The 23,739-nt window shown below is 40.2% G+C and overlaps 2 protein-coding genes across 3 annotated transcripts in view; one reads left to right on the forward strand and one right to left on the reverse strand.

Annotated features, from left to right (window-relative positions):
• The window catches only part of GATAD1 (GATA zinc finger domain containing 1), a 484,957-nt gene that overhangs the window by 276,704 nt on the left and 184,514 nt on the right, over positions 1-23,739 (reverse strand). The window lies entirely within an intron of this gene.
• Positions 5,325-13,280, forward strand: LOC150001558 (nucleoporin NUP42-like). The gene is made up of 6 exons (XM_090287236.1): positions 5,325-5,452; positions 6,761-6,855; positions 10,299-10,375; positions 11,136-11,222; positions 11,957-12,044; positions 12,683-13,280. The coding sequence occupies exons 2-6, from the start codon at positions 6,768-6,770 to the stop codon at positions 13,258-13,260; spliced, it is 918 nt and encodes a 305-aa protein (XP_090143362.1). The 5' UTR covers positions 5,325-5,452; positions 6,761-6,767; the 3' UTR covers positions 13,261-13,280.

The raw sequence follows: 23,739 nt of genomic DNA on the forward strand, positions 1-23,739 counted from the left end.
ACCATTTTAGATGGCAAAGACTTAATTTGGGCAGAATTCTTGACTTAAGTGAAATTCATTCCCCTAGGAATCCAGATGAAGTACTCAAGAAAGATACAGAGCTCTTACCCCTCTGCCCCTAAGCTTCCGGCTCCTTCTCCCTCACTCAGCTAGGGAAGAGTGCAGAAACAAGAGCAGACGTTCTTCCCGCTGGCTCGTGGTAGCTGCTTCGCTCTGCTCCCTTCCAGGGCCATCCTTTCAGTTCTGCCTTTTCCACTTTTATTTCCAGCACGCACTTTAAAAAGGAAGAGTTGAAAGCCTTGCAAATATGAGGGAATCTTCCAAGAAGGATGCTTTAAAGAATGAAATGGGTATATGAGACATTTTACTTGCCCCAAATATTAGTTTATGTTGATAATTATTATTGAAGAAGAAACTGCAATAGTACTCATGAAAGGCTGATTAATATAACAAGATACCACTTGATGCCTATTAAATGGGCAAAAATTAAAATCCAACAATAACAGACATTGAAGTTATAATGTAGAGACTTGTGAGCTGTTGCTAGGAGTGTGGGTTGGTGTGAGCATGTAAGAGAGCCATCTGGCAACATCTAGCAACGTCAAAGATGCACACCCTTACAGCCTAGCAGCTCCGCTCCTCCGCAGAACCCTCGCTCTTCAAAGTGTGGTCGTGGGACCAGCAGCGGCAATGCCACCTGTGAGCTGAATACAAACGCAGACCCTCAGGCCCCGTTTCAGACCTACTGAATCATAGACTGCATTTTAACAAGATCCACCGGATGACTGTACATGAACACAGGGGTGCGCAAAAGGAGGATTACAGTTGGGAGTACGAGAAAGAGTTCATTCTTGTTTTTTTATTATTGTATTACTTACTATTACTGTTAGCCTACTTTTGCCCACCCCTGTATATGAGAAACTGTTGCATTTGGAAGAAAGAGACCAGTATAAAACTACATAGTATTGTTTGTAATAGCATTTCCCACAGCCTCTCACTGGCTCTGATCAGGGCTGCGTACCCATCCTGGATCAGTCACGGAATACGCAAAGCCTCTTCTGATATCCTGACCAAACTGATTCAAAGAGCTACCTCCTTTAAACAGCTGTGTAGTATTCCATTGTACCAATGTATCGTAATTTACCTAACCTCTCCTTTGCTGACGGTCATTCAGGTTTCCCCAGCGATTTACTAACACAACCGGTGCAGGATGCCCTTTTTTGGACCTTGCCCACCACACACCCACACACAGTTCTTTCTTTACCAACCTCAACGAGCACATGACTGCTGAATTGTGCCTTTTGTGTTTTTAAGGAACTTTCCATCTCACCACCAACATGTCACATTGAATATCCCTGTGACTGCTTTGAGGAAGAGGAGTGGGGAGGGGACTGTGGAGGCTGCAATGTCTAGACTTTTTCTTCATTGTCTTCTGTTCACCCAATGCAGTCCACCTGTCACTAGAGAGGCTCTATGAAACTTCCCCTAAATTAGGGGGAAAGCTTCAGATGTCCATGGAGGCCCCACTTGCCTACTAATTTCTCTGGATCTCCTGGGGACAGGGGCACCTGTCCCCTAACCTCTTCTGCCTGTAGCTTCCGCTTTCACCACAACAGTGCAGAACTGGTAAAAACCTTGCCGTTTCCAATTGCCCTTCTCTTGCTATTGTCTAAGGGCCACTATAACTCAGGCCACGAAGAAAGCTACTTCCACAGCCCACAACCTCTACCCTCAAAGAGGTGATGTTACCCCAGGCCAATGCCTGGCTCCTCAGTCCTTGTCTCAGTCCTCTGGCTTTGTGGTGGTCTTGCCTCTCCCACAATGCCCTTATCCTGCCAACCCATCTCCCTGAAGCCATGAATCTGCACTTCAGACAAACTGCAGCATCTCTCAGAAGTATGTCCTATGTCCTTTCTGCTTCTGGTGTCTGATTTGTTTTTTTTTTTTTTTTTTTTTATATCACTTTACAATTGTCTCTGGGCTAGCCTCAGTTTTGAAGTCCTAGAACTTAGCTCTAACATGGTCCAGATCTTGAGTTAATACCCAATAACCTTTCCCATCCTTGTTTTATTGCTGGTAAACAAGCTCTCTCTCCCTTGGCCTGGCAGAAATTTTATTTTTCTCTTTCGCCTTCACATGCTCAGTTGTGCCATAGTAAAACAACACCAATCCCATTTTTAACCCTTACAACAGAGGCCTTCCTCCTCCTCCTCTTCCTCCTCCTCCCTGCCCCCCACGACCAGCACAGGGTGAAAAGAAACTGAAATATTCTCTCTCCAGCCCCTTTTGGATGGGATCCCCACCCTCTCCATCACCATTCTTAGTTCCACAGGGGTCCCCAGTGAAACTCCCAGCCCACTTTGGAATACAGTCTTCCCTCAGACCACAACATTTGCTGATCTTTTAGAAAAAAAAAAAAACATTCCTTTACTGGCACTTGATAAACTGAATGAACTTATAACTTCAGCATTGCTTCTAAAGGACTTTGTAAATGCTGTACTATTGGCATTAGTAAACGTAATTGTTTTAGAGACTCCGTTTTACCAGCAGCAGCCTCGAAACAGAAGCAAGAATGGCCTACAAGTTATACTCATACACCCTAACCTTCTGATTATTTTGGTTCTCCAAAACCTAATTTTTTCCCTAGATGTGTGTACATTATTTATCCTTTATCCTGTGACAGTAGCACTTTATTTCAGCACAGCTCCCTAAATCCCATTTAAGCAAGCGATTTAGATGAAAGCAGTGCACAAGGAAACTTGAAGCAAAATTACTAAGTAATGTTTGAAGCAGAAGAGACACCAGCTGGCCTCCTTACCAAATTTAGAAGGTGGAACTGATATACAAGAGTCTGCTGATTGCATTGATTTGGGGGGGTCAATTACATTTATGGCATTCAATGACAGGAATGACAGAAGCCAGGAAGACCCTGCTCTCGCTCATGCTGGTGAAAGCATCATGGTGGTTCATCACAGTTCAGTCATGGGATGTCTAATCCTCACCCATTCTTCTTCCTGCAATATTTCAAATAATGTGCCACAGGCGAAGTAAGTTAACTTAGTGGCTGGCTTTCTGGGCTCCCTGTTTCCTGCATAATTGGTGGACTAATTATGTTTCATTTGGGTATCAGAGAAGACTGTAGGACATTTATCTGCTCAGTAGACAGTGAGTTGATTTGGATTTGTTTCCCTGTCAAGAAAGCCGGTAGTTAATGGGCGTCCCGAAAGGGGCTGGGCACAGCCCAGCCCACGGTCTCCTTCTGCCATTTTCTCCTGCGTGTGAGGCGCTGGGCTGGTGTCTGATGAGCGAACAAAGGCAGAAGGGGCTTGGTTCTGGTGTTGCCAAGCAACGAGTTTCAGGTAGAACTTAACGTGTCAAAGCTACAGTGTCTGTGAGTGGCAGTGGTTGGGAGACTTGCTGTAGGGCGACCCAGACGCCGCCTTGCTTTTGTACACTCCTATGAGTAGTTGTTTTTTTGGCCCTTGACTCAAATATAATTTTTACTCAACGTTGCTTCCAGGGAGAGGCTAGCAACCAGGGTCCGAGTCAGGGCTCCTAATTCTGGGGAAGTCGCGAACTTCTTTGGAAATATAGTAAAAGCGTACAGAGCCATTGCTCAGACGCACATGTTCCTAAAATTTGGGGTAAAATTGGGAGGATAGGATACCCAATGAAGACCTCTGGGCGCCGAGGGAACGGGGCGTGGAAGGGCACGTCGACTTGCTCCCCGGGCCTAAGCCCTTTCCGAAGGGTTCAGAATATTTCATTAAATCAGTTATGGATGGTGCGAAAAGCGCTGTCTTCGAAGAAAGGTAAGACACGAAAACACAATACAACACAAGACTTTAAAGGTAAGATGTATTTTTCTTTTCTTAAAATTGGAACTTGGACCTGAAAGGTGTCGCAGGATGCTGGCTCCCCCCGACGCACTCTCCCGCCCTTTCAGCCTTGGGATAGTCGCATTGTGGCTTTCACACCTGCTGCCTCTTCTTGAGGACAGTCTGTGTGCATTACCACAATAGGTCTAATGAAATATCCCAAACCAAAAATGAGGGCTCGGGGTCGGGTAAATGTGAATGGACTTCCACTAACCACGGGATGTCATAGTTGACATTCTGTGGAGACTCACTAAATGTAGTGATTAGAAAATAAACGATGAGTGGACAGGTTAATTGAGGGAAAAATGTGTAATGAACTGTGTCAAAGAAACAGTTATTTAGCTACCTGCAGCAAGTGAATGCTTCTGGCATTAGTAAGTGTGAAGGCCCAAAGCTGTCTTCAAAAGATGACTTGAATTTCTTGAGCTGTGTCATTCCCCAACGGATTTAAAGCTTTAGAATAAGAGAATGCTATTAATCCCTACTTGAGGGATCTGGTTCAGCTATCTGCTGCCTTTTCTCTTTGGTTTTATTAAGTAGTTTTAGAGTTGGGAGATCAGTTTTCATAAGGAGTATATTTCCCATCACTCCACTTGTTATTACACTTAATGGAATATCTCCAATTCAGTGAGAAACAAGGTGAATTATCTTAGACCCCACTAGAAAATGATGAGTAGTTGAGACAGTTCAAGTGATAACTGGAGACAGAAAGGATAGTCTTGTTGGCTCATTTTGGTGGTTATGAAACATTAGTAATATGCTCGTAATAGAGAAACTCAAATGCATTATTCACATGTGAATTCCCTTTATAATCTCCCCCTGAAAGATCCATGGGTATGTGTTTTCCGAAAGGGAAGACTGAAATAGATTTCAGCATCTATTCAAGGACAGGAGGTGGAATCTAATTGTTTATGCTCAACAGACTTTTTCATACACTCCCCATCTTTCAGAGGTTATTACTATATCGGGCCCAGTGGGAAAGCCAAGACTGAGAAAGAGAGCTTTTGATCCTGAAGGAATTCATGATTTAGGATATATGCCTTCCATCCACTCCACCATCAAGCAGTTATTCACTTAATAAGCCTATGTCAGCTGAACTTAGCAACACATCATTATTTTTCTAGAGCTAACAGTCCCCTCAATCTTGTTAAACAGAAATGCAGTTAGGCCATTATGCGATCTGTTGATATTACACTGAACTATGTAAGTCAGAATGAAGAGTTTTGTGACTTTCCGTAAGTGGAAGTGTTGGATCTTTGCATAATGTGTGTATGGAATAAGCAAAATATAATGATGTTTTCAGAGGTTTAAAAGATGAATTGCCGGTAAAATTGTTTTGTTTTATTGTTTATTCCAGGTCGTGCCAGACGTGGGCGCAATGCCTCGAGCCAGAGAGACTCATCCAGCTTGTCCCAATCTACAGGGTGCGCGGGCCGCCGAGAGCAAGGGAAGTCATCTTCCGGTTCTTCCGATTCCGGAGCTTCAACTGACGGGAACGGGGCATTTGGAGCACCTCAGAACCCATTTGCTTCTTCACCCAGCTCTTACGCACCGAAAGACGAAAACGAATTCCTGTAAGTGAAAGCCCTCAGAAAAGTTACCCATTCGCTTGCTTTTCGAAAAGAAGTAATACATTACCTAAAAATCGGAATAAGCAGAAAGTACCCATGATCCTATCCCTCAGAGGTAACCACGTTTTGCGCGCATATATACATGTAATATAATGGGTATAATACATATCGTACTAGATCTTATTTCGCTTAAAAATGCGTCATCTTTCCGTATCAGTACAGTGTCTTCTCAGAGCTCAGTGTGCTTTTTCCACTTTGTTGATAACGCTGTATTGTGAATAGCTTTGTAAGGTAGTCCTGCTTAATTAAATCTGTTGTAAGTTATGAGACCTTTAAAAAGGATGAGGTAATTTAAAGCAACTTGTGATCTTAGAGGTCACATATCATCTCCTATTTTTCTTTCTAAAACTTTTACTTCATTTGCCTCATTCAAATTGGTTGCATTTGGTTTCCTTCGTTACTGTAGAGTAAATTCCTTATCATTTCTCGAGAACATCTGTAGTAGAATTTGTGACTGGTACCAAAACGGTGCCTGGCTCTCTGTAACTACCCTCGGCTCCTGGCTTCTAGGACAGAACATCAATATAGGTATTTGTTGGTCTTTTACTTCCATAAATTAGAAGTCGGTCAGTAGTAAACATTTTGAGCCATGTACCATAAACTACTGACGTTTCAAAAGAAGAAAAGAAACAAATGAACCCGTTCTTCCTATATTTGATGTTACAGAAACCCTAAATTGAGTATAGATTCTCTGTAGTATCTGTGATTTTATTAATCATAGCATTCTGGACGGCATAGGAGGGGATTTAGTTTAGAGCAGATACTATCCACAGCTTTGCCAACCAATGAACTGCATGGCTGTGGGTCTCTTCACCCGTTTGCAAAATGTGAGAATTAGACAAAATGTTCTCTAAAAATGTGATGTTTCTGTATTACGGAGTGCTTCCTGTCTTTCCCAGTTAAATACTCATTGATGTGGATGGTAATGAACAAAAACCATTAAAGTTGTGTTGTGTATTTTATTATATCTTAGTTCTTTAATCTATGTATGACACAGTTGTTCTCAATGAAATGAATTAGCGAATGGTTCCGTGTACTGCAAAAGCAAAATTATGAACTTCTTTAATATTGTATCTATCACATGAAATGTAGTTTATAGTTCTGTAACTTCTGCTTTAAAGGACACTTGAGAAAACATAACGAGAAACCTAAAATTATATATTTACTACAATTTAACATTTCAATCATTGAAAATGAGAAAAAGATAAATTTTAATAAGCAGATGAAAACTATTTTCTTTTTCTTTGTCAGGGACGAAATGGTAAAAGATGTGGCCATTTGGGAGTCCTCTGGTCAGTGGCCGTTCTCCGTTTATTCACCAGGGGGAAACGTATCTAGCGTTTCAGGTAACTGAGAAATTGTACATTTTTAAACTACGTTTTACAACTCTCATTCTCTAAAAGCGAGACCCTGCCAGATAAAGAAATGAACCACGAACTTAGCTGTAGTTAGGAGAGGTTGGACATTCTTTAAAGTGCCTGAGCATTGCAGCAGAACTTCATGATTCGGAGATTGAGGTTGAAAGGTATAGTTCTTTTAAGATATGTGGTTCTCATGAGAAAATAGTAACATCAGGACCCACCACAGTTCTAATTCTGTAAGCCCAAGCAGAGGCTCTACTCTCTTGGCTCTCCATAGGTACCCCTTCAGAACCTCTTGGCTGCCTGCGGTGAATAGAAGAGTCATATCCTGCCTGCCACGAAGGCCTTAGCTGTCTGATTCTGCTTGCTCTTTCTTCCCTGTCTTTCCTTTTAAGGGTAGTTGTTTTTCATAAAGCATGTGAAGGCCTATCCTGGAGATAATGTTTGAAGGTCAGGAGCTTTAGCTGGGCTGCAGGGATAACACTTCTGTAGAATTACTCCTTCCCTTCCCATTTCCTTTTGTCTAGAGTTTCTAAAGCTCCTTCTGGGCTGCAACCTAAACTGCCACACTGCTAAGCCCACCTGGCTGGTCCTGAGTGAATAGCAGGCTCCTAGCGGATGACAGTCCTTGCACTCCCTCAGAACTCTGGCATCTGTACTCTGTCTCAGCTCTGCCTGCTCATTCTCTGCAAGCATTTGCATCACACCGCTCCTCAGTTGCTTCGGTACTCATTCAACAGATCCTCACCGAATTTCTTTAGTGCCAGGCCCTATTCTAAGTGCTGGGGATATGTTGGTGAGCAAGATAGGCAAGATCCCTCCCTTATGAAGCTTATGTTCTTGAGGGAAGGAGACAATAAGTAAAACAAGGAAATAAGAGAACTCCAGCTGGTGATTTTTCTGTAAAGAAAATAAAGACGTATTAGCCTTGTCAAATGAGTTCAGCATTGAACCTAATGCCTGTCGAATGCCCTAAAGCAGTTCCTCCCAAGTGTGGGACGTAGATCCCTATGTTGGTTGGGTTGCCGGATAAAATATGGGGTGCCCAGTGAAGCTTCAATTTTAGGTAAACAAAGAATAATGTTTTAGCATATGAATAACCCATGTAACATTGGTGACATATTTATACTACAAGTGTGTGTGTCTGAAATTCAAATTGAACTGGGCATCCTGTATTATTATTTGCTCAATTTGGCAACCCTGTTCCTGAGCCCCTTGCAGGAGCTGTACTAGTTCAAAAATCTTTTCATAATAATCCTAATGCACGAGTTGCCATTTTCACTGTGTTGACATTTGCACAGTTGAAGCAAAAAAATCGATGAGTAAAGCTCCTTATATCTTAGTGTAAATCAAGCTAGAAACAATAAACCGTATGCACAAACTATAACAGTAGTCAATGAAAAAGGTTAATGTTCCTTTTGGCTTAAGATTATGTCCGAAATGAAATGGTAGAAGTTTTTAATTTTATTAGCTCCTGACCTTTGAGTGCAAACCTTTTTTACTATACTGTGTGACCAAATGGGAAGCACACACAAAGTTGTTTCTGCCGCATGAACTCAAGTGCGATGGGTATTGGAAGGGAAAGTCCTGGTGTGCTCGTTTGACTTGGGAGCTGAACCAGCCACTTTTTTCCCCCACAGAACAATGGCTAATGAAAGAATAAGTGGCAACTACGGTTATTTTGACTTAAGTATTTGGTGACGTTTTCTTTAAAAATAAATGAAGGGAGCCCGTTACTTCATAGAGAACAACTGACAATGATAAAATGCAAGCTTTCAAGTGAATATTAGATGATGGAGAAATTTTTTTCTCATGTGAGCTTGATAACTTCTCGATACATAAAGTCTCTTCTGATGAGATGGATAGTGACATTAACAAATATGAGTATTTTGATATTGTAAAAGACCATTTGGCCGTGTTTGGGAGTTCTCGATAACTCAGTGAACCAGTATTTTCCAAATATTTAATCTGTAACGTTGCAAAATTATACATACCTAAAAAGTCCATTCGAAGTGCAAAATTATCCAGTGAATTGAATGTGATAGTACAAAAAGTTTGAGTCGACATTGGAGCTAAACTTTTAGAAACTACCACCTGTCAAGTTCTGGTGTGACGTCAAAGAAGAATATTCCAAACTATCTGAAAAGGCCGTTAACATCATTCTTTTCCAGCTACATATCTGTGCGAGAACAGGTTTTCGTCCTCTACTACACCCAGGCGGTATATTGCAACAGACTCAATGCATCTGATTATTTCCTGAGGTTAAATCCTAGCAATGCTATTAAGATCAGAAGGTGTGAACATTTCTGTGGCAATTGATGCTTAATGACAATTTTCCTCCTGTAAGAGTTGTACATTTTTAGTCCCCTCAATGGCAGTTTAGGAGACTGTCCACTTCACCACATTTTTTCTTTTATTTTATTAAAAGATTTCTTGTATTGATTTTATGGGGGGGTGGGCGGATAGAAGAGGGAAACATCAATGTGTGAGAGAAATATCAATTGGCTGCCTCTCACACATGCCCCAACTGGGGACCAGGCCTGTAGTCCAGGCATGTTCCCCGATTGGGAATCGAACTGGCGACCTTTCACTCTGTGGGACAATGCCCGACAAGCTGAGCCACGCTGGTCAGAGCCACTTAACCAAATTCTTTTTCTTTTTTTTTTTTTTAATTATTTCTTTGTTTGTTTGTTTAGTTACTTTTGGAGAAAGAGAGGGAGAGAAACATCACTGTGTGGTTGCCTCTCACTCGCGCCCCCAACTGGGGACCTGACGTGCAACCTAGTCATGTGCCCTGAGTGGGAATCCAACCAGCAACACTTGGTTCGCAGGCCAATGCTCAGTCCCACCGAGCTTTGCCAAATTCTTAAAGCCAGTAAATAATATTCACTTTTAATTTTTGCCAGTCTGATAAGTAAAGGCTTTTATCTTAATTTTCAGTTGTATTTTTAAATTGAACTTTTTTACTTCATTTATTTATTGGCTATTTGAAATTTTTGTGAGTTGGCTGTTTGTTGTTTTTGCTCATATTAACTTATTCTTCTCAGTGATTTGTAAGAACTCTTAATATGTTAACATTAGTTCTTCTCCTGTCATGTCGCCATTCTGGTTTTCCCAGCTTATCATCTGCGTTTTAATTTTGCTTATTATAGTTTGACATAGAGAGTATTTTTCTACATAGAAATTTGAATGTATACGTAGTCAACTTTCTTTTTCTGTTAGTTCTTCCTCTCCATTTATATTTAGAAAAAGAATTTCCCCTTCAAAGATAATAACCAACTACATTTTATTCTAATTTTTTCCTTATGATTATGAAAATTTTCTAATATCAACATTAGTGCACTTTCTTGTCTCGCCCCTTTAGCTTTACTATTCTATCAAAAATATTGGCATTTATTTTAAAGATTCCAATTGATTTCTCCCTTCAGGTTTCACTGACATTCCACCAGAGGAGCTGAGACTTGAATACCATAACTGCTTAACCAGCAACAACTTACATCATTATGTAAGTTTGTTTCCTATTCATCTACCTCAATAACAGATTAGCTGTGAATTACTATCTTCTCCATATTTAGAGGCTTGCTTGTTTTGGTAAAGTGGGTGAGGGCTACAGTTATTTTCAAGACAAGGCTATTTTTATTTTCTAAATTACTTTATTGGAAATTGATTGGTTATCCAAAATGGTGATAATATACTTTGACCGTAGTAACTAGGAATGTCACTATTTCATTACGAACTCTCCCAACAATCGGTCCCGGAAATCAAACCCTTTCATCAGTTGGCAAACACTTAGAGAGCATCTCTTAGGTGCAGACACTGTGATGAATGTTAGAAAAAAAAAGTTGAACAAAGAAGTCGATTCTATAGATTAACATTCTCACATGTCAAATATCAAAAATTAAAAAGCTCAGCTTGAGGAAGTTTGTGCTAAAGGAAATGACAAACTCTTTTGTTGTTGTCTACAGTCATGATCATGCGTTCTAACTGGCACACACGCTCTTCTCCCACCCAAATACAACTAACTGTGTGCCGCCAGGTACTTGTGCTTCTGAACCGGGTGATTCAAGGAGCTGGAGAACTGGCAGAGGGGACTAGATCTGGAATATCTTTGGCAAACAGGGGCGGGTCAATGCGAACTTTACAAGCGATGGCCCGTAAAAATGTTTCATAAACTTTCTGTAATTTTGGCAAAGATGTGAAGTTGTTTGAGAGATGAAAATAAACACTCGATATTGACTCATTATTTTTCTGTCTTCTCTCTCCAGCTAAATTTCACCCAACGGTTAAGAAATCGGTGGAGGGACAGGGTAAATGAACTGAAAAGTCTAAACACATCACCTAAAACAGCTTTGGTGAGTACCTGAAAGTTTGCTGAAGGGAAGTGTCTTTCTTATGTATTGCTTTTTTTGCAAGAATTTTACTTTCAATTTGGAAAGCGGACTTAAAATTTTCTGTCAAGCCCTGGCTGGTATGGATGTTTCTCTCCCTCTCTTTCTCCCTCCGTTCCTCTCTCTCTAAAAGAAAATAAATAAAATCTTTAAGAAAACATGTAGGTCGGCCTATAGATACTGAAATGTGTTATTAAAAATTATTTTTCTCATTTTAGTATGTATTCATTGAAATTTAGAAAACAAAAAATTTTAAAGGTTTTGTTTACTTTTTTTAGCAAGAGGGGAAGGGAGAGGAACATCAATGTGCAAGAGAGAGATTGGTCAGTTGCCTCTTACAATGCCCCTACCCGGGGATGTGGCCCACAATCCAGGCACGTGCCCTGACCAGGAATCGAACCGGCGACCATTTGGTTTTCAGGCCGGCACTCAATCCACTGAGCCACACTAGCCAGGGCTAGGAAAAATTTAAAAGCATAACTAAAATTAAAACCGTAATTCATCAGCCATTAACTCTTAATCTCTGAGGCTGGTGTACTTTTTTCTGTCTGTATTCCTATTGTGGGCATTTTTCTATGTTAAACATGTCACGTTTTTAAGTACATACTTTAAATTTTTAATTTGGCTCTGAAGTACATATATAGAAAGGTACTTGAGAATTTTTCAGCAGGTACTTTTTTATGTGCCCTTTCTTATAGCTCTCTGCTGATACTGAGAATGGACTAAATCCAGCACCCTCTACATCTGGATCTGGGAGTAGGCAAACAGCAGCATTTGGATGCCCAGGTAAGTGATAAAGTAATGCAGGACTTCACTGATTTGGAAAAACAGGGTTTTATAGGTTTCAAGTTGCAAAACCTGAAGGGATGTTAAGCACCATTTTAAGTCAGCCTTGCAGATTCGACCGCCTTCCATAATGGAGCTTGAGAGAATTTGATTCATCAAGCCTTAGTGAAAGGGGGGCCAGAATGGGCTGGGCTGTTCTCTGAAAGGCCCTATGGCTCAAGCTTTAGAAGTATATTTTAGGAGTGGCTTTTCAAGACTTTTATAGCTGTGGTAGCAGCACCTTTGAGGACTTTCTTGTCACTGTATAACAGCATAGTGTCCTCCGCAAGTGACAGCTCCAGTGAGATGGGGGGCGGGGCGTGCACAAGCCAGAAGTGTAAGAGCGCTCGCTAATCCCTGAGGCTTTTCAAAGCCGCCTCATTGAGTGAAGGTAAATCACGGGGCAAGTGAGGTCAGTGTAGCAGGAAGACAGTGGGTTTGCTCTAGCTTCTCGTTTTTACTTTTCTCCCTTGTAATCTCTTTCCAACATCCAAACATGGCGGGAATAAGGGGAAAATGAGGGGGGAAAAAGTGGGGATTAACATGGCCACATTTCTGACTGTAATAGGTTTTTTTTTCTTTTTCTGGTTTATTTGTAGGTTTTCCAGTGAATAACAGCATGAGTGATAATGCTCAAAATTTTAGTTTTAAAACAAGCTCTGGATTTGCCAGTGCCCCTTCTGGAAGCCCTTCTGTGTTCGGGAACACGCCAGCATTTGGAGCTGTTCCCTTTCCCGGTCCTGCCGTCACTACTTCTACTCCGGTGCCTGGATTTGGGAAACCTGAAATCACATCTGCTGCTTCGTTATCGTTCAAAACCCCAGCAGCTGCAGGTTCTGGCGCGCCCGGGGCTCCAGGCTTCCCAGCTCCCACGGCAGCAGGCCCTGCTGGAGCTGCGGGGGCCCCAGCCTCCACAAATGGCAGGTCGGTGGCTGGCGTTGGAGATCCAGGCTCCCAACCTGACACTACTTGTTCCAAGTCATTCAGTGACAGTTTTGGAAACAGCAGCCCATCTACCTCTGTCCCTGTCTCAAATGGTAGCACGACAACAGTTAATGAATTATTCACGCCCAAGCATCAACTAACGGCAGAAGAACGAGAGCAGTTTCAGTCCAAGAAATTTACTCTGGGGAAAATTCCAGTGAAGCCCCCACCTGTGGAATTTCTGAATATCTGAAAGAACAATTTTAAATAAAGAATGACTTATGAAATTATTTTGAGTGGTTCATATAAAAGCAGATACATACACATGTGTATCATATATACATATTTATTTGTAAGGAATAGAGCTTTCAATAATAAACTGAGGAGTTTGAAATCCATCATTTTTTCTTGAGCTTGACTATTTTTTTTTTCCTGTGGCCTAAAGTTTAATAATTATTTTTAACACACCTACTCCCTGGCGCAGGGGGAGGGACAAGAAGCAGGGGTGCCAAAAACATTTACTTTATCCTTACACAAATGCACCCCACCACACAGCGGCACAGAGGCTTCCCAGCCCGTGGCCGGCGGGCGGGCCCCTCGTTTGGGTGCCTCCACCCGCAGTCCTGGCGGGCGCTCCAGGCACCCACGGCCCAGCCTGCCTCCGTCTGCGGCCGCGTTTCTTATTCTTTCTCTTTGACAGAAACCAAAACAGTCGTAGCAGCTACAGGACACTGGAGAGAGATGCAGAGGGCACGGGGTGTCGGAGGGCCCCCCGCAGGGAGCTTATCCAGGCTGGGGGCGGCGGAGTGGGGGGCGCTTGCCCTGGCTGGACACAAAGCTTTTCTCGCCGCAGGGCTCCTCCCACCCACATGCTGCGTGCTGGCGCCTGAGCCCAGGGTCTGGCCCCGAGTGCCCACTCCGTGCACTGGGCTTCTCTGCGTTCCGTCTCGGGGCACAGGTAAGGGGCGGGTCATTCCCAGGGAGGCTACAGGCCCGGGCATCAAAGAGCCAAAATGCCCAAAGTGAGGGTGTCCAGGGAGAGAAGAAGACCCCACAGTGGGGCGTGGGGGCTCCGTCCACTGAGCTGGGCTGAGAGCTTTGGCCCCCTCTGTACACCTCTGTGCTCTGTCGGAAACCCCTCTTTATAGAGGAGGAAACGGGCCCAGAGGAGGAGTCGCCAGCCGGGTGAGGCCAGACTTGAACCCAGGTCTCAGAGGGTCCTGGGCTGCGCCCAACCTGATGCTTCACGCAGCAGAGTGAGGCCCCGGGGGATGCCAGTGCTGGGCAGACCCAGGACACCGCTCCCAGGCTGGGCAGCAGGGACCTAGAATAGCTGGGGGACAGTGGGAGCCCCCCCTACAGAGCCTCATCCTTGTAGCAGCTACAGACACCCAGTTTTCAAGGCCAGCTCAAGTGTCACCTCCTCCTTGAAGCCCTCTGCAGTCACTCTGCAGTCACCCTACCCCCAGGAATCCAAACAAGGGCATCTGAGGACAAGCACCAGCCCCAAACACGGGGACAGCGAACGCCACAGCTGCTCCAGTTCCTACTGGTCCAGCTGGGAACTCCTGGGCGGGGGGGGGGGGGGGGGGGGGGGCGAGCGGAAGCAGCGGAGAGAAGCCTTCCAGCAGGCGACCCGACCCGGGTCACCCTCTGAGACAGAGGCAGGGCTACCGCCTGCCGCCCTTGGCTCTCCACTCCTTGGCCAACGGCCATCCATCCTCCATCCTCCCTCACCGACCACAGCGTCCCAGGGGCAAAAGGGAAAATGCACAGTGGGAGGGGCTGGGGCAGGAGGGAGGTTCCCCTCCGTGTGCTGGCAGCCACCCTGTCTTGCTCAGGGCACCGCTGGGCAGCCAGGACAGGGGCGGCTGCTGCCCCCGTGCCAGGGCACTTGGAGCCCGTGAGACTGGAGGAGAAAGCCTTGCTCTTCCTATTTCCTGCGGGAGGAGCAGCGCTGGATACAAATGGAGACACAGTTACAGACCAGACTGGGATGGTGTCTGGGAGGGACCCAGGGGACCAGCACACCTTCCAGGCCTCCTAAGGCCCACTGCTGGCTCTGCGTAGCTCACAGGCTGAGAGGTTTTCACATATTTAAATGTGAAATGAGAACGAGGGTCTGACTATGAAACTCCAACGGATCAGTCGTACAGAGATCCATTCAGAGTTCTAGATAGAACAATGGATATGATGACGCAAAGCGAGAAATGCTGATTGAAACTGTTTTAGATTCCACACTGTATCTAGCTTCTAAGAAACTACCTCTTATTGAATTTTGTAAAAAACAAACTTATTCACAGATATAATCCCCATATATACTATCAAAACATCCCAGTTCAGTGGCTTTCAGTACATCCACAGACATGTGAAACCACATCCACAGTCAGTTTTATCACATTTTAATCACCACAAATAGAAATCTTGTACTCTTCAGTTATCATTTTTCTCTTCTCCCATACAGTCCAGCAACCACTTATTAGTGTCTATAAATTTGCCTACTGTGACATTTCACACAAATGGAACCATGCAATATGTGACCTTTTGTATCTGGCGTTTTAAACTTATTACACTGTTTCTAAAATTCATTTATGTTGTATCATGTGTCAGTACTTCATTTCCTTTTATGGTCAAATAATATCCCATTGTGTGGACATACCACATTTTGTTTATCCATTCCCACATTTAATGGGTATCTGGGTTGTTCCTCACTTTCAGTAATGAGTAATGCTGCTACAAACATTCATGTATAAGTTTTGTGTGGACAAGTCTTTTCATTTCTCTTGTGTATATCCCTAGAAGTGGAATTGCTAGATCATGTGTTAGCTCTTAGTATAATTATTTTAGGAACTGCCAGACTGCTTTCCAAAAGTGGCTGCCTCATTTCAGATTCCCACAGTTTCTGAGGGTTCCAATATCTTTACAGGCTCACTGACACTTGGTAAGAGTCTTTTGGGATTATAGCTATCCAAATGGATATGAACTAGTATCTTGTAATTTTGAATTCATTTCCCTGATGACTAATGACGTCAATATTTTTTTCAGGTGTTTTCTGGCCATTTCTATATCTTATTTGGAGACATGTCCTTTTGGGTATTTTGTTCATTTTTAATTTTTGTTAGTTTTTATGATTTAGTTGTCAGAGTTATATAGTGTAGACACAAGTCCCTTATCAGATAGATGATCTGCAAAATTTTTCTCCCATTTTGGGGGTTGTCTTTTCACTTTATTGCTAGTGTCCTTTGAAGCAAAAAAAAAAAAAAGGTTTTAATTTTGGTGAAATTTGATTTTTTGTTTTTCTTGTGTTGCTAAGCCTTTGCTATCATATATAAAAATCTATACAAACCCAAAGATACGCAGCATTATCCCTATTTTTTTCTCTAAGAATATTATGCTGTTTATTTTACATTAGGTCTTTGATTCATTTTGAGTTAATTTTTATATGATATGAGGTAGGGTCCAATTTCATTCCTTTGCATGTGGCTATCCACTTGTCTCGGCACTATTTGTTGAAAAGGCCCTTCTTTCTTTCACCGAATGATCTTGGCATTCTTGTTAAATATCAGTTGATCATAAACACATGGGTTTATTTCTGAACTCTCAATTCTATTCCATTGATCTATATATCTACCTTATACTAGTACCACAGTCTTTACGTCTGTTGCTTTGCAGTAAGTTTTGAACTCAGAGAGTGTGAGTCTTCCAACTCCGTTTTGCTTTTTCAAGATTGTTTTGGCTATTTTGGATCCTTTATAATTTCATATGAATATTAGAATCAGTTTGTTGATTTTTTTTACAAAGAAACCATCTGTGATTCTTACAGGAATTGAGTTGAATTTGGAGAGTATTGTCATCTTAAAATTCTAAGTTTTCCAAATCTGTCCTCTTTCCAAGCATTATTTTTATTGAATTTTAAAATAGAATTTTCCTTTTCCTCCAAATGTTTTAGGAAAAGAACTAAATTGGAAGTATTAACAACATTGAATCAGTGATCTGGACAATTCAAAAATAACGTAAAGGGAAAGAGCAACAAGGCAAGCGAATGAATAGAGTTTTAGAAAGGAAAACAGGCTTCTATGCCTCTGTTCTCACCCATAAGAGATTTCTCCCTCTATACATTTTAAAAATCTGCATGTTAATGAGGAACAGAGGTTACTCCAACATTTCATTTATCAAAATTAGAAATATAAGAATGGAGTTCCCCAGAGTTTAGGCCCTAACTCTTCATTGATTGGGATAAAATATGAATTACAAGATCCCTTTTCAAAAGAGTATAGTAGAGGAAATTTTGCTAAAAAAAAAACTTTCAGGAAAAAGATTCCAGAGGAATAAAGAAGAGATAAGAAAGCAACTTGAAAGAGATGAAAAGAAACAAAAGGGTACTATGTTTTATCCTTTCATAATTTGTAGATTTTAGACCATAAGCTAGAGAGAGAAATAATTCTTAAAAGCTAGCTTGACATTAAAGTAAGGCAAAATAAAGAATAGAGACTAACCTACATAAAATTATTTCAGGTATAGTAGGAGCTCTCCTGAAAACAGTTCACTTATAATGTCTGCAATACTTTTTAATAGGAAAAACAAGCACTATTCATTTCATAATTACTTAGAGGCAAATATAATGCTCATACCCCTTGGGAAGCATGAATATTGAATAAAATTCATACAAGTTTTAATAAAGTAATATCTTTTGATAATTGCAGAGAGATGAAAGATAAGCTCTGCAGTGGAAGGGGGTTCCTGGGCTGAAAGATGAACAGAGGGATCACAGCAGAGTATGAGGTCAGAGGAGTAAACTGGTGAAACACAAACCTCTAGGGCATATCCTACAGAAAACCCTCAGGTTCCTCAAGATACCAAGCGCCATCAAGAAAGAAGTGAACAGCTTCTTTCTGTTTTAATCTCTTATACTTGATTGCAATGTTTGAAAATAACAGAAGAAATGTAAATGGGGATAGTGTATGAAGGGTCTCCCTATATACCTTCTCATCTCTTCTCTTACTCACAGAACACACACCGTGTGGCCTCTTGTCATGGAACACATGCAACTACCTTAAGAAAAGGCTGTAAAGTAAACAGGACCTAGGGAAGGAACAAGGGTTTTAAGTTCCTTATTGCCAATAATTTTATATCCGGATCCTTACTAAAGTCCAGCAACAGATGATACATTTTATCACTGGCTTTCAGGAGGAATACTGCTGAGAAAGGAGCTTAACATATGCTCTTTGCCTCATAATATGTGAGGGACTCGCTTGCTGAAATACAGGAAGTATGCTTTAAAGCAATGTTTCCCAGCCTTTATTGTTTTTACCTTTATATAAGTTTTTCCCTTACTACGTCCCATTAGACTTAAACATCACACATATGCTATGTATTTGTTGATGTACTGTATGCTTATCTGTGATTTAAATACAAAAAGAGAGATTTTCTCTCCCCCAAGAACCAATCAATTTTTGCCCCACTGAGGGAGATATTTCTTCCACTGAAAATGCTTGTTTCAAAGATTTATCATTGGCTGTTATTGCACAATGCGGCTTACATTCCCTTTATCCTAATATGTGCAACTAGAATAGACTGTTAAAATTTGTTTTTATCCTTAAGAAAAAGGCTTAGCACCATATTTTTGAAACTACTGTGGAGAAATCGTTCAGATTAAGCGATTAAACACAAGGAGTCAACTGGAGTTTTTCTGGCATGAAGTCAACTGCCAGTATGCTTTCACATCCTTCCCACTGCTGCAATTTGAAAGAAAATGTGTGATGCCTTAGAAATAACTTACATAGAATTACTAAGTCATTTGTGTTGCAAATATTTCATACTCTTCATATATCTTGTTTAGAATAAAGAGTTGAAATTTCATAGAATCATAGTAAACCAAAAAGGCTACCTCAAGGATAGACTCACATCACATTTGTATTTTAATCAAATTTACTTAATTGTTCTTCATTGTTATATTTACTTTCCTACATATTTTGAAAATAATTTTAAGACTATATTTTATACAACTTCTCGTGTTGTATTTGAATGCACACACACAAAACACAGACACACAGAAACGTTTCCTTCTCTCTCAGTAAATCATTTTATTCTTCTTACAACCAATCAGAACAGCAAGAAGAAAAGAATCCAAAAGAATGAGGATAGTGTAAGAAGCCTCAGCATACTAACATTCACATCATGGGGGTGCCAAAAGGAGAAGAGAGAGAGAAAGAAATTGGAAACGCATTTGAAAAAGTAATGCAGAAATTTTCCCTAACTTGGTGAAGGAAATAAACATAGAAGTCCAGGAAGTGCAGAGTCCCAAATAAGATGAACCCAAAGGGGTCCATGCCAAGACATATCATAATCAAAATGCCAAGGTTTAAATACAAAGAGAGAATCTCCCAAGCAGTAAGAGAAGAGAGTTACTTACAAAGGTGCTCCCATAAGGCAGTCAGCTGATTTCCCAGAAGGAACTTTACAGGCTAGAAGAGACTGGCAGGAAGTATTCAAAGTGATGAAAAGCAAGGACACACAACCAAGATTACTCTATCCAGGAAAGCCATAATTTAGAATCAAAGAACAGATAAGTAGCTTCCCAGACAAGAGAAAGCTAAAGTAATTTATCACCCTCAAACCAGTATTACATGAAATGTTAAAGGTTCTTCATGAGAAGAAGGAGAAAGAGAAGGAGAAGGAGAAGGGGAAGAGGAAGAAGCAGGAAAAATATGAACAATAAAATGGCAATAAAGACATATTCATTAACAATTGAATCTGAAAAACAAAATAAACAAATAGAACAGGAACAGAATTATAGATACAAAATATATGCAAGACCCGTAGACATGGACAAAAAGTGTGGGGATTGCCTGAGGGAATGGAGGAGGGTGCTGAGTAGAAGGGGAAAAAAGGGAAAACATTGAGACAACCGTAATAGCATAAACAATAAAATGTAATTAAAAAAGAAAAGAAAAGAAATAATAGCCCTTGCTTTCAGTACAATATATAAACTATGCCCTTTACCGTGTATAATAACAAGTTGTTACCCACAGCTTTTCTTTGAAAGGGAAGAAGTAGGAAGCCAGCAATTACTGTTCAACACTGCTCACCCTATTCATTTAGAATGTGTCTCTCACTGGCTTCAGGGTCAAAGTACACAGCTTTATGCCTTCATGGTGTATTTCTTCATGTTTTTTGAAAATACTAGAAATAAACTGGATAGGAACCATCAATACGAATAAAACTGTACAAAATCCATATCTAAAACTTGAAAGAGAAAACACCTTGAATACACACCAATGAAATTATCAATTTTTAAAATTGCCATCTACGATAGAATCAAAGCAGGCACTCAAGTATAACATAAGAGCTTGGGATTTTGTCAAGCATGGCTGGAACTCCAGCCCTTCTACTCACTAGCTATGTGACCTTGGAGAAGTTTACTTAACTTTTCTAGCCTTGATGCAAATTATATACCACTGAGTTACTAATAACACTGGCCTCAAATGGTGGCTTTGAGGACTGCAGAGCATAAGTGGCCAGAAAAGTGTCCAGCATATTTCAAGCATCCATAAAGGATTAATCTTGTTAATCTATTTCTCCTGGTCGTCTTTGTTTTTCCCCAACAGCACCTAACACAGAGCTTGTACGTTAGTACAACAGTAAATAGGAAATACATGTGTTAATGAATTAATGAATGTAATTATGATAAAACTATATGCAACTCCTTAGAATATGTATAGCTAAATGAAATATTTTCTTCTTTCTTTAATGTTCATTATTGACTACTCTATATGGTGCTGAAAATCTCAAAGTTTGATGGTGATTATCAAAAATGAAAATGATCTAGAGCTCAGATGGCAATTCATGTTTTCAACTAAAATTAAAGTATTGGAATGAGAGTGGAGAAAATTCACAAATAATATAGGTTTCTGTTATGACATTCTACAATTTTAATTTTTGTAAGTGTCATAATCCAGGAAACTGATAAATCAATTGGTTAGTTTTATGTCTTCCTGAAAATAAACAACAGGATCTAAAATGATAATTCAAATAATAATGGACAGATGCATTACTAGGGACCTTTGTGTGGACCCTAAAAGGACCTAAAAGGTAGATCTTAAATTACGTGTCTCTGGTATGGGGGCCTGAGATTCCGCGGATATGGATTCAGTGATGACGATGCTGTCTGCAAACTACAGTTTGAAAAATAAAAACTTACAATCTTAGGATATTCCACATTACTAAGTTGAGAGATAAATAAAATCGTTTTGAGCCACTGAAAAGATATGTTATAATAAGTAATGCAATGTTATCGTCCATTTGCTCTTCAGGGTAAATTTTTAGCTCTTTCTATCTCTATCATTAACTGTAAAAAAGGGATGCTAAACAAATGGAGATTATAACAGATAAGTAGAGACAAGTGACAACTAACTGTGACTTGCAGATTTAGTTTAGCTTTCAACAACAAGTCTGGTAAAAACCAAAAAGGTGTATTTGAAAAAGATTACTCAAATGTCAGTTTTTGACAAAAACTACAAAAAAGCGGGAAAAATAGGAAAGGGTTGAATATTTAAAAGCATAATACTATAGGCAAATGAAAAAGTGGGAAATTACTTGCAATGTATATAATGAACAATAGGTTAGTTTTCTTAATATATAAAGAGGTCTTAGACACAACAAGTTTTTAGATATAAAGAAGTCCAATTTAAAAAATGGGAAAAGGATTTAAACTTGCCATCAAGAGAAGAATAAATGTATATACATTTTCAAAATATAACCATGCTAGTAATCAAGGGATTACAAATGTAAAATATACCATTTATCAACTGTTAAACTGCGAGACTAAAAATGGTTATTTCCAATGTTATCAAAGATACAGTGAAATAGATACTCTTAACAAAATGTGCTTTGATAATGTTTTAAAACCATTCAGTAATCTGTATCAAGGTCTTTAAAATACTTGTACACTAGGTGTCCACTCAGGAGCATAAAATATTTTCCATTCAAAAGTAGAAAGTTTCTCTTCTTATTTCTTCCTAGACACAAAGAGACTAATTCCTAGCCTTGATATTTTATATAATCTTCTACATTCATGCCTTCTTTGATTTTACTGAAAGCAAAATAGCATTCCCAAAGACTATTGCCTTGAAGAGTCAAGGGATCAGATGATTTGTATGCCTTACTTCATATCCTCTCAGTTCAACATTTTGCTCTGGCCATTGCTCCAGCCACCAGTTGCTTGCGGATGTAAGCTGACAACACTGCTTCCTAGCTCTCTGAATGTCTTCTTTTCTGACCTGGAGCTTTTCTGCCACCACCATGTGAAAGGCATCCACTCAGTCTTTCTGAGGCCTGTGCAAGTTTGGATACATGAGAAAATTAACTTCCCATAGGATAACCCTAGGTGAAGGGGTAACAAAAGTACAAATTTTCCACCAAAGCTTCTGAACTACCCACTTCCAGTGTGGAATTCCCAATCTGCCAGCAACAGAAACCCATGCCAATCCCTGCACATAGTCATGCCCTTAGTGGAGTCCAGCCACACTCTCTATGGCAGATTGCTTACGTCGGTCATCTTTACCCTGGATGAGGCAGCAATTTTCTCTTGACAGAATTGAAATTATTTCTATAATCATGTTGCATCTGGGGGGTGGGGGGTGGAATGGGTACTAAAAAGAAATTATTACTTTTTACTACAAATCCTTCATATTTCCTGGATTTTTATACCATATACATGTATAAATTAATTTTAAATGGTCACATAAAACTCAATTATTTTCATCATTACTCTGACTTCAGCTATCTATTTACTTCATTTTAAAATACTTCTTAGAATTTTATCATAAATAAACAATTTATTCAATCATCTCTCTATTGTTGCACATTTTTTCCTAATCATTGATATTATAGATTTCATACACTTGTACATATTTCTCTTCCATACACATGTTCTAGCCAAGCTGGTCTGCTCACTAACACACTCTGCATATTCTTATCTATAATCTTTTCTTTTCCATTAACCTGACTTGCCTTTCCCTATCTCTTCTCAACAGCATTTAGTCTAATCCATCTTATAGCCTATTTCCCTTTCAAACCCTGACCCTAAATTTTCTCATTCTTTTATTTCCTATATATTTATTACTTCTCTGTACCTATTTTGCTTCATTGATGAAATAGAAACACCGTCATCAAACCCAGAGACTATTTGTGAACATTAAGTCAAGTTAATATGAGGAAACATGTATAAGTGATTAAACATTACACAAATATAAATTATACCATCCATATTATTATGTAATATATGGTTACATTTAATTATGATTATCTCTTTGTTATTTGTTGCATTAGTCTCACTGTTATATTTATCATATTGTGCATCTTCTGCCTTTTTACTAGATTATCAATGTTCTTAAGAAGAATGTACTGTCATCGATGTCTCTTCCACTAGTACCTACAGCTGGCACTTAGCACATGAGAGATCATCAAAAGATGTTGTTGATAGGGCAACAAATGCCATTACATGATTGATTCTAATATTTGGATTTGGAGTTATAAACCTTACTATAAAGAATTTTAAAATTGAGAGATCAGAGTATAAATGAGAGTCCATAACTTGTAGATGAGCTGCATTAAGAGAAATGCACAACCAAAGGGGACATCCCCCTTGCCTGAGTATGCCCCAGTCCACCAAACTCGTATAAATACACATCTTGAAGGAGGCTGTTGAATCAAATACAAAATGCAGTTCAGA

Source organism: Furipterus horrens, unplaced genomic scaffold, assembly GCF_987537825.1.
Source record: "Furipterus horrens unplaced genomic scaffold, mFurHor1.1.pri manual_scaffold_9, whole genome shotgun sequence".
Classification (NCBI taxonomy): domain Eukaryota; kingdom Metazoa; phylum Chordata; class Mammalia; order Chiroptera; family Furipteridae; genus Furipterus; species Furipterus horrens.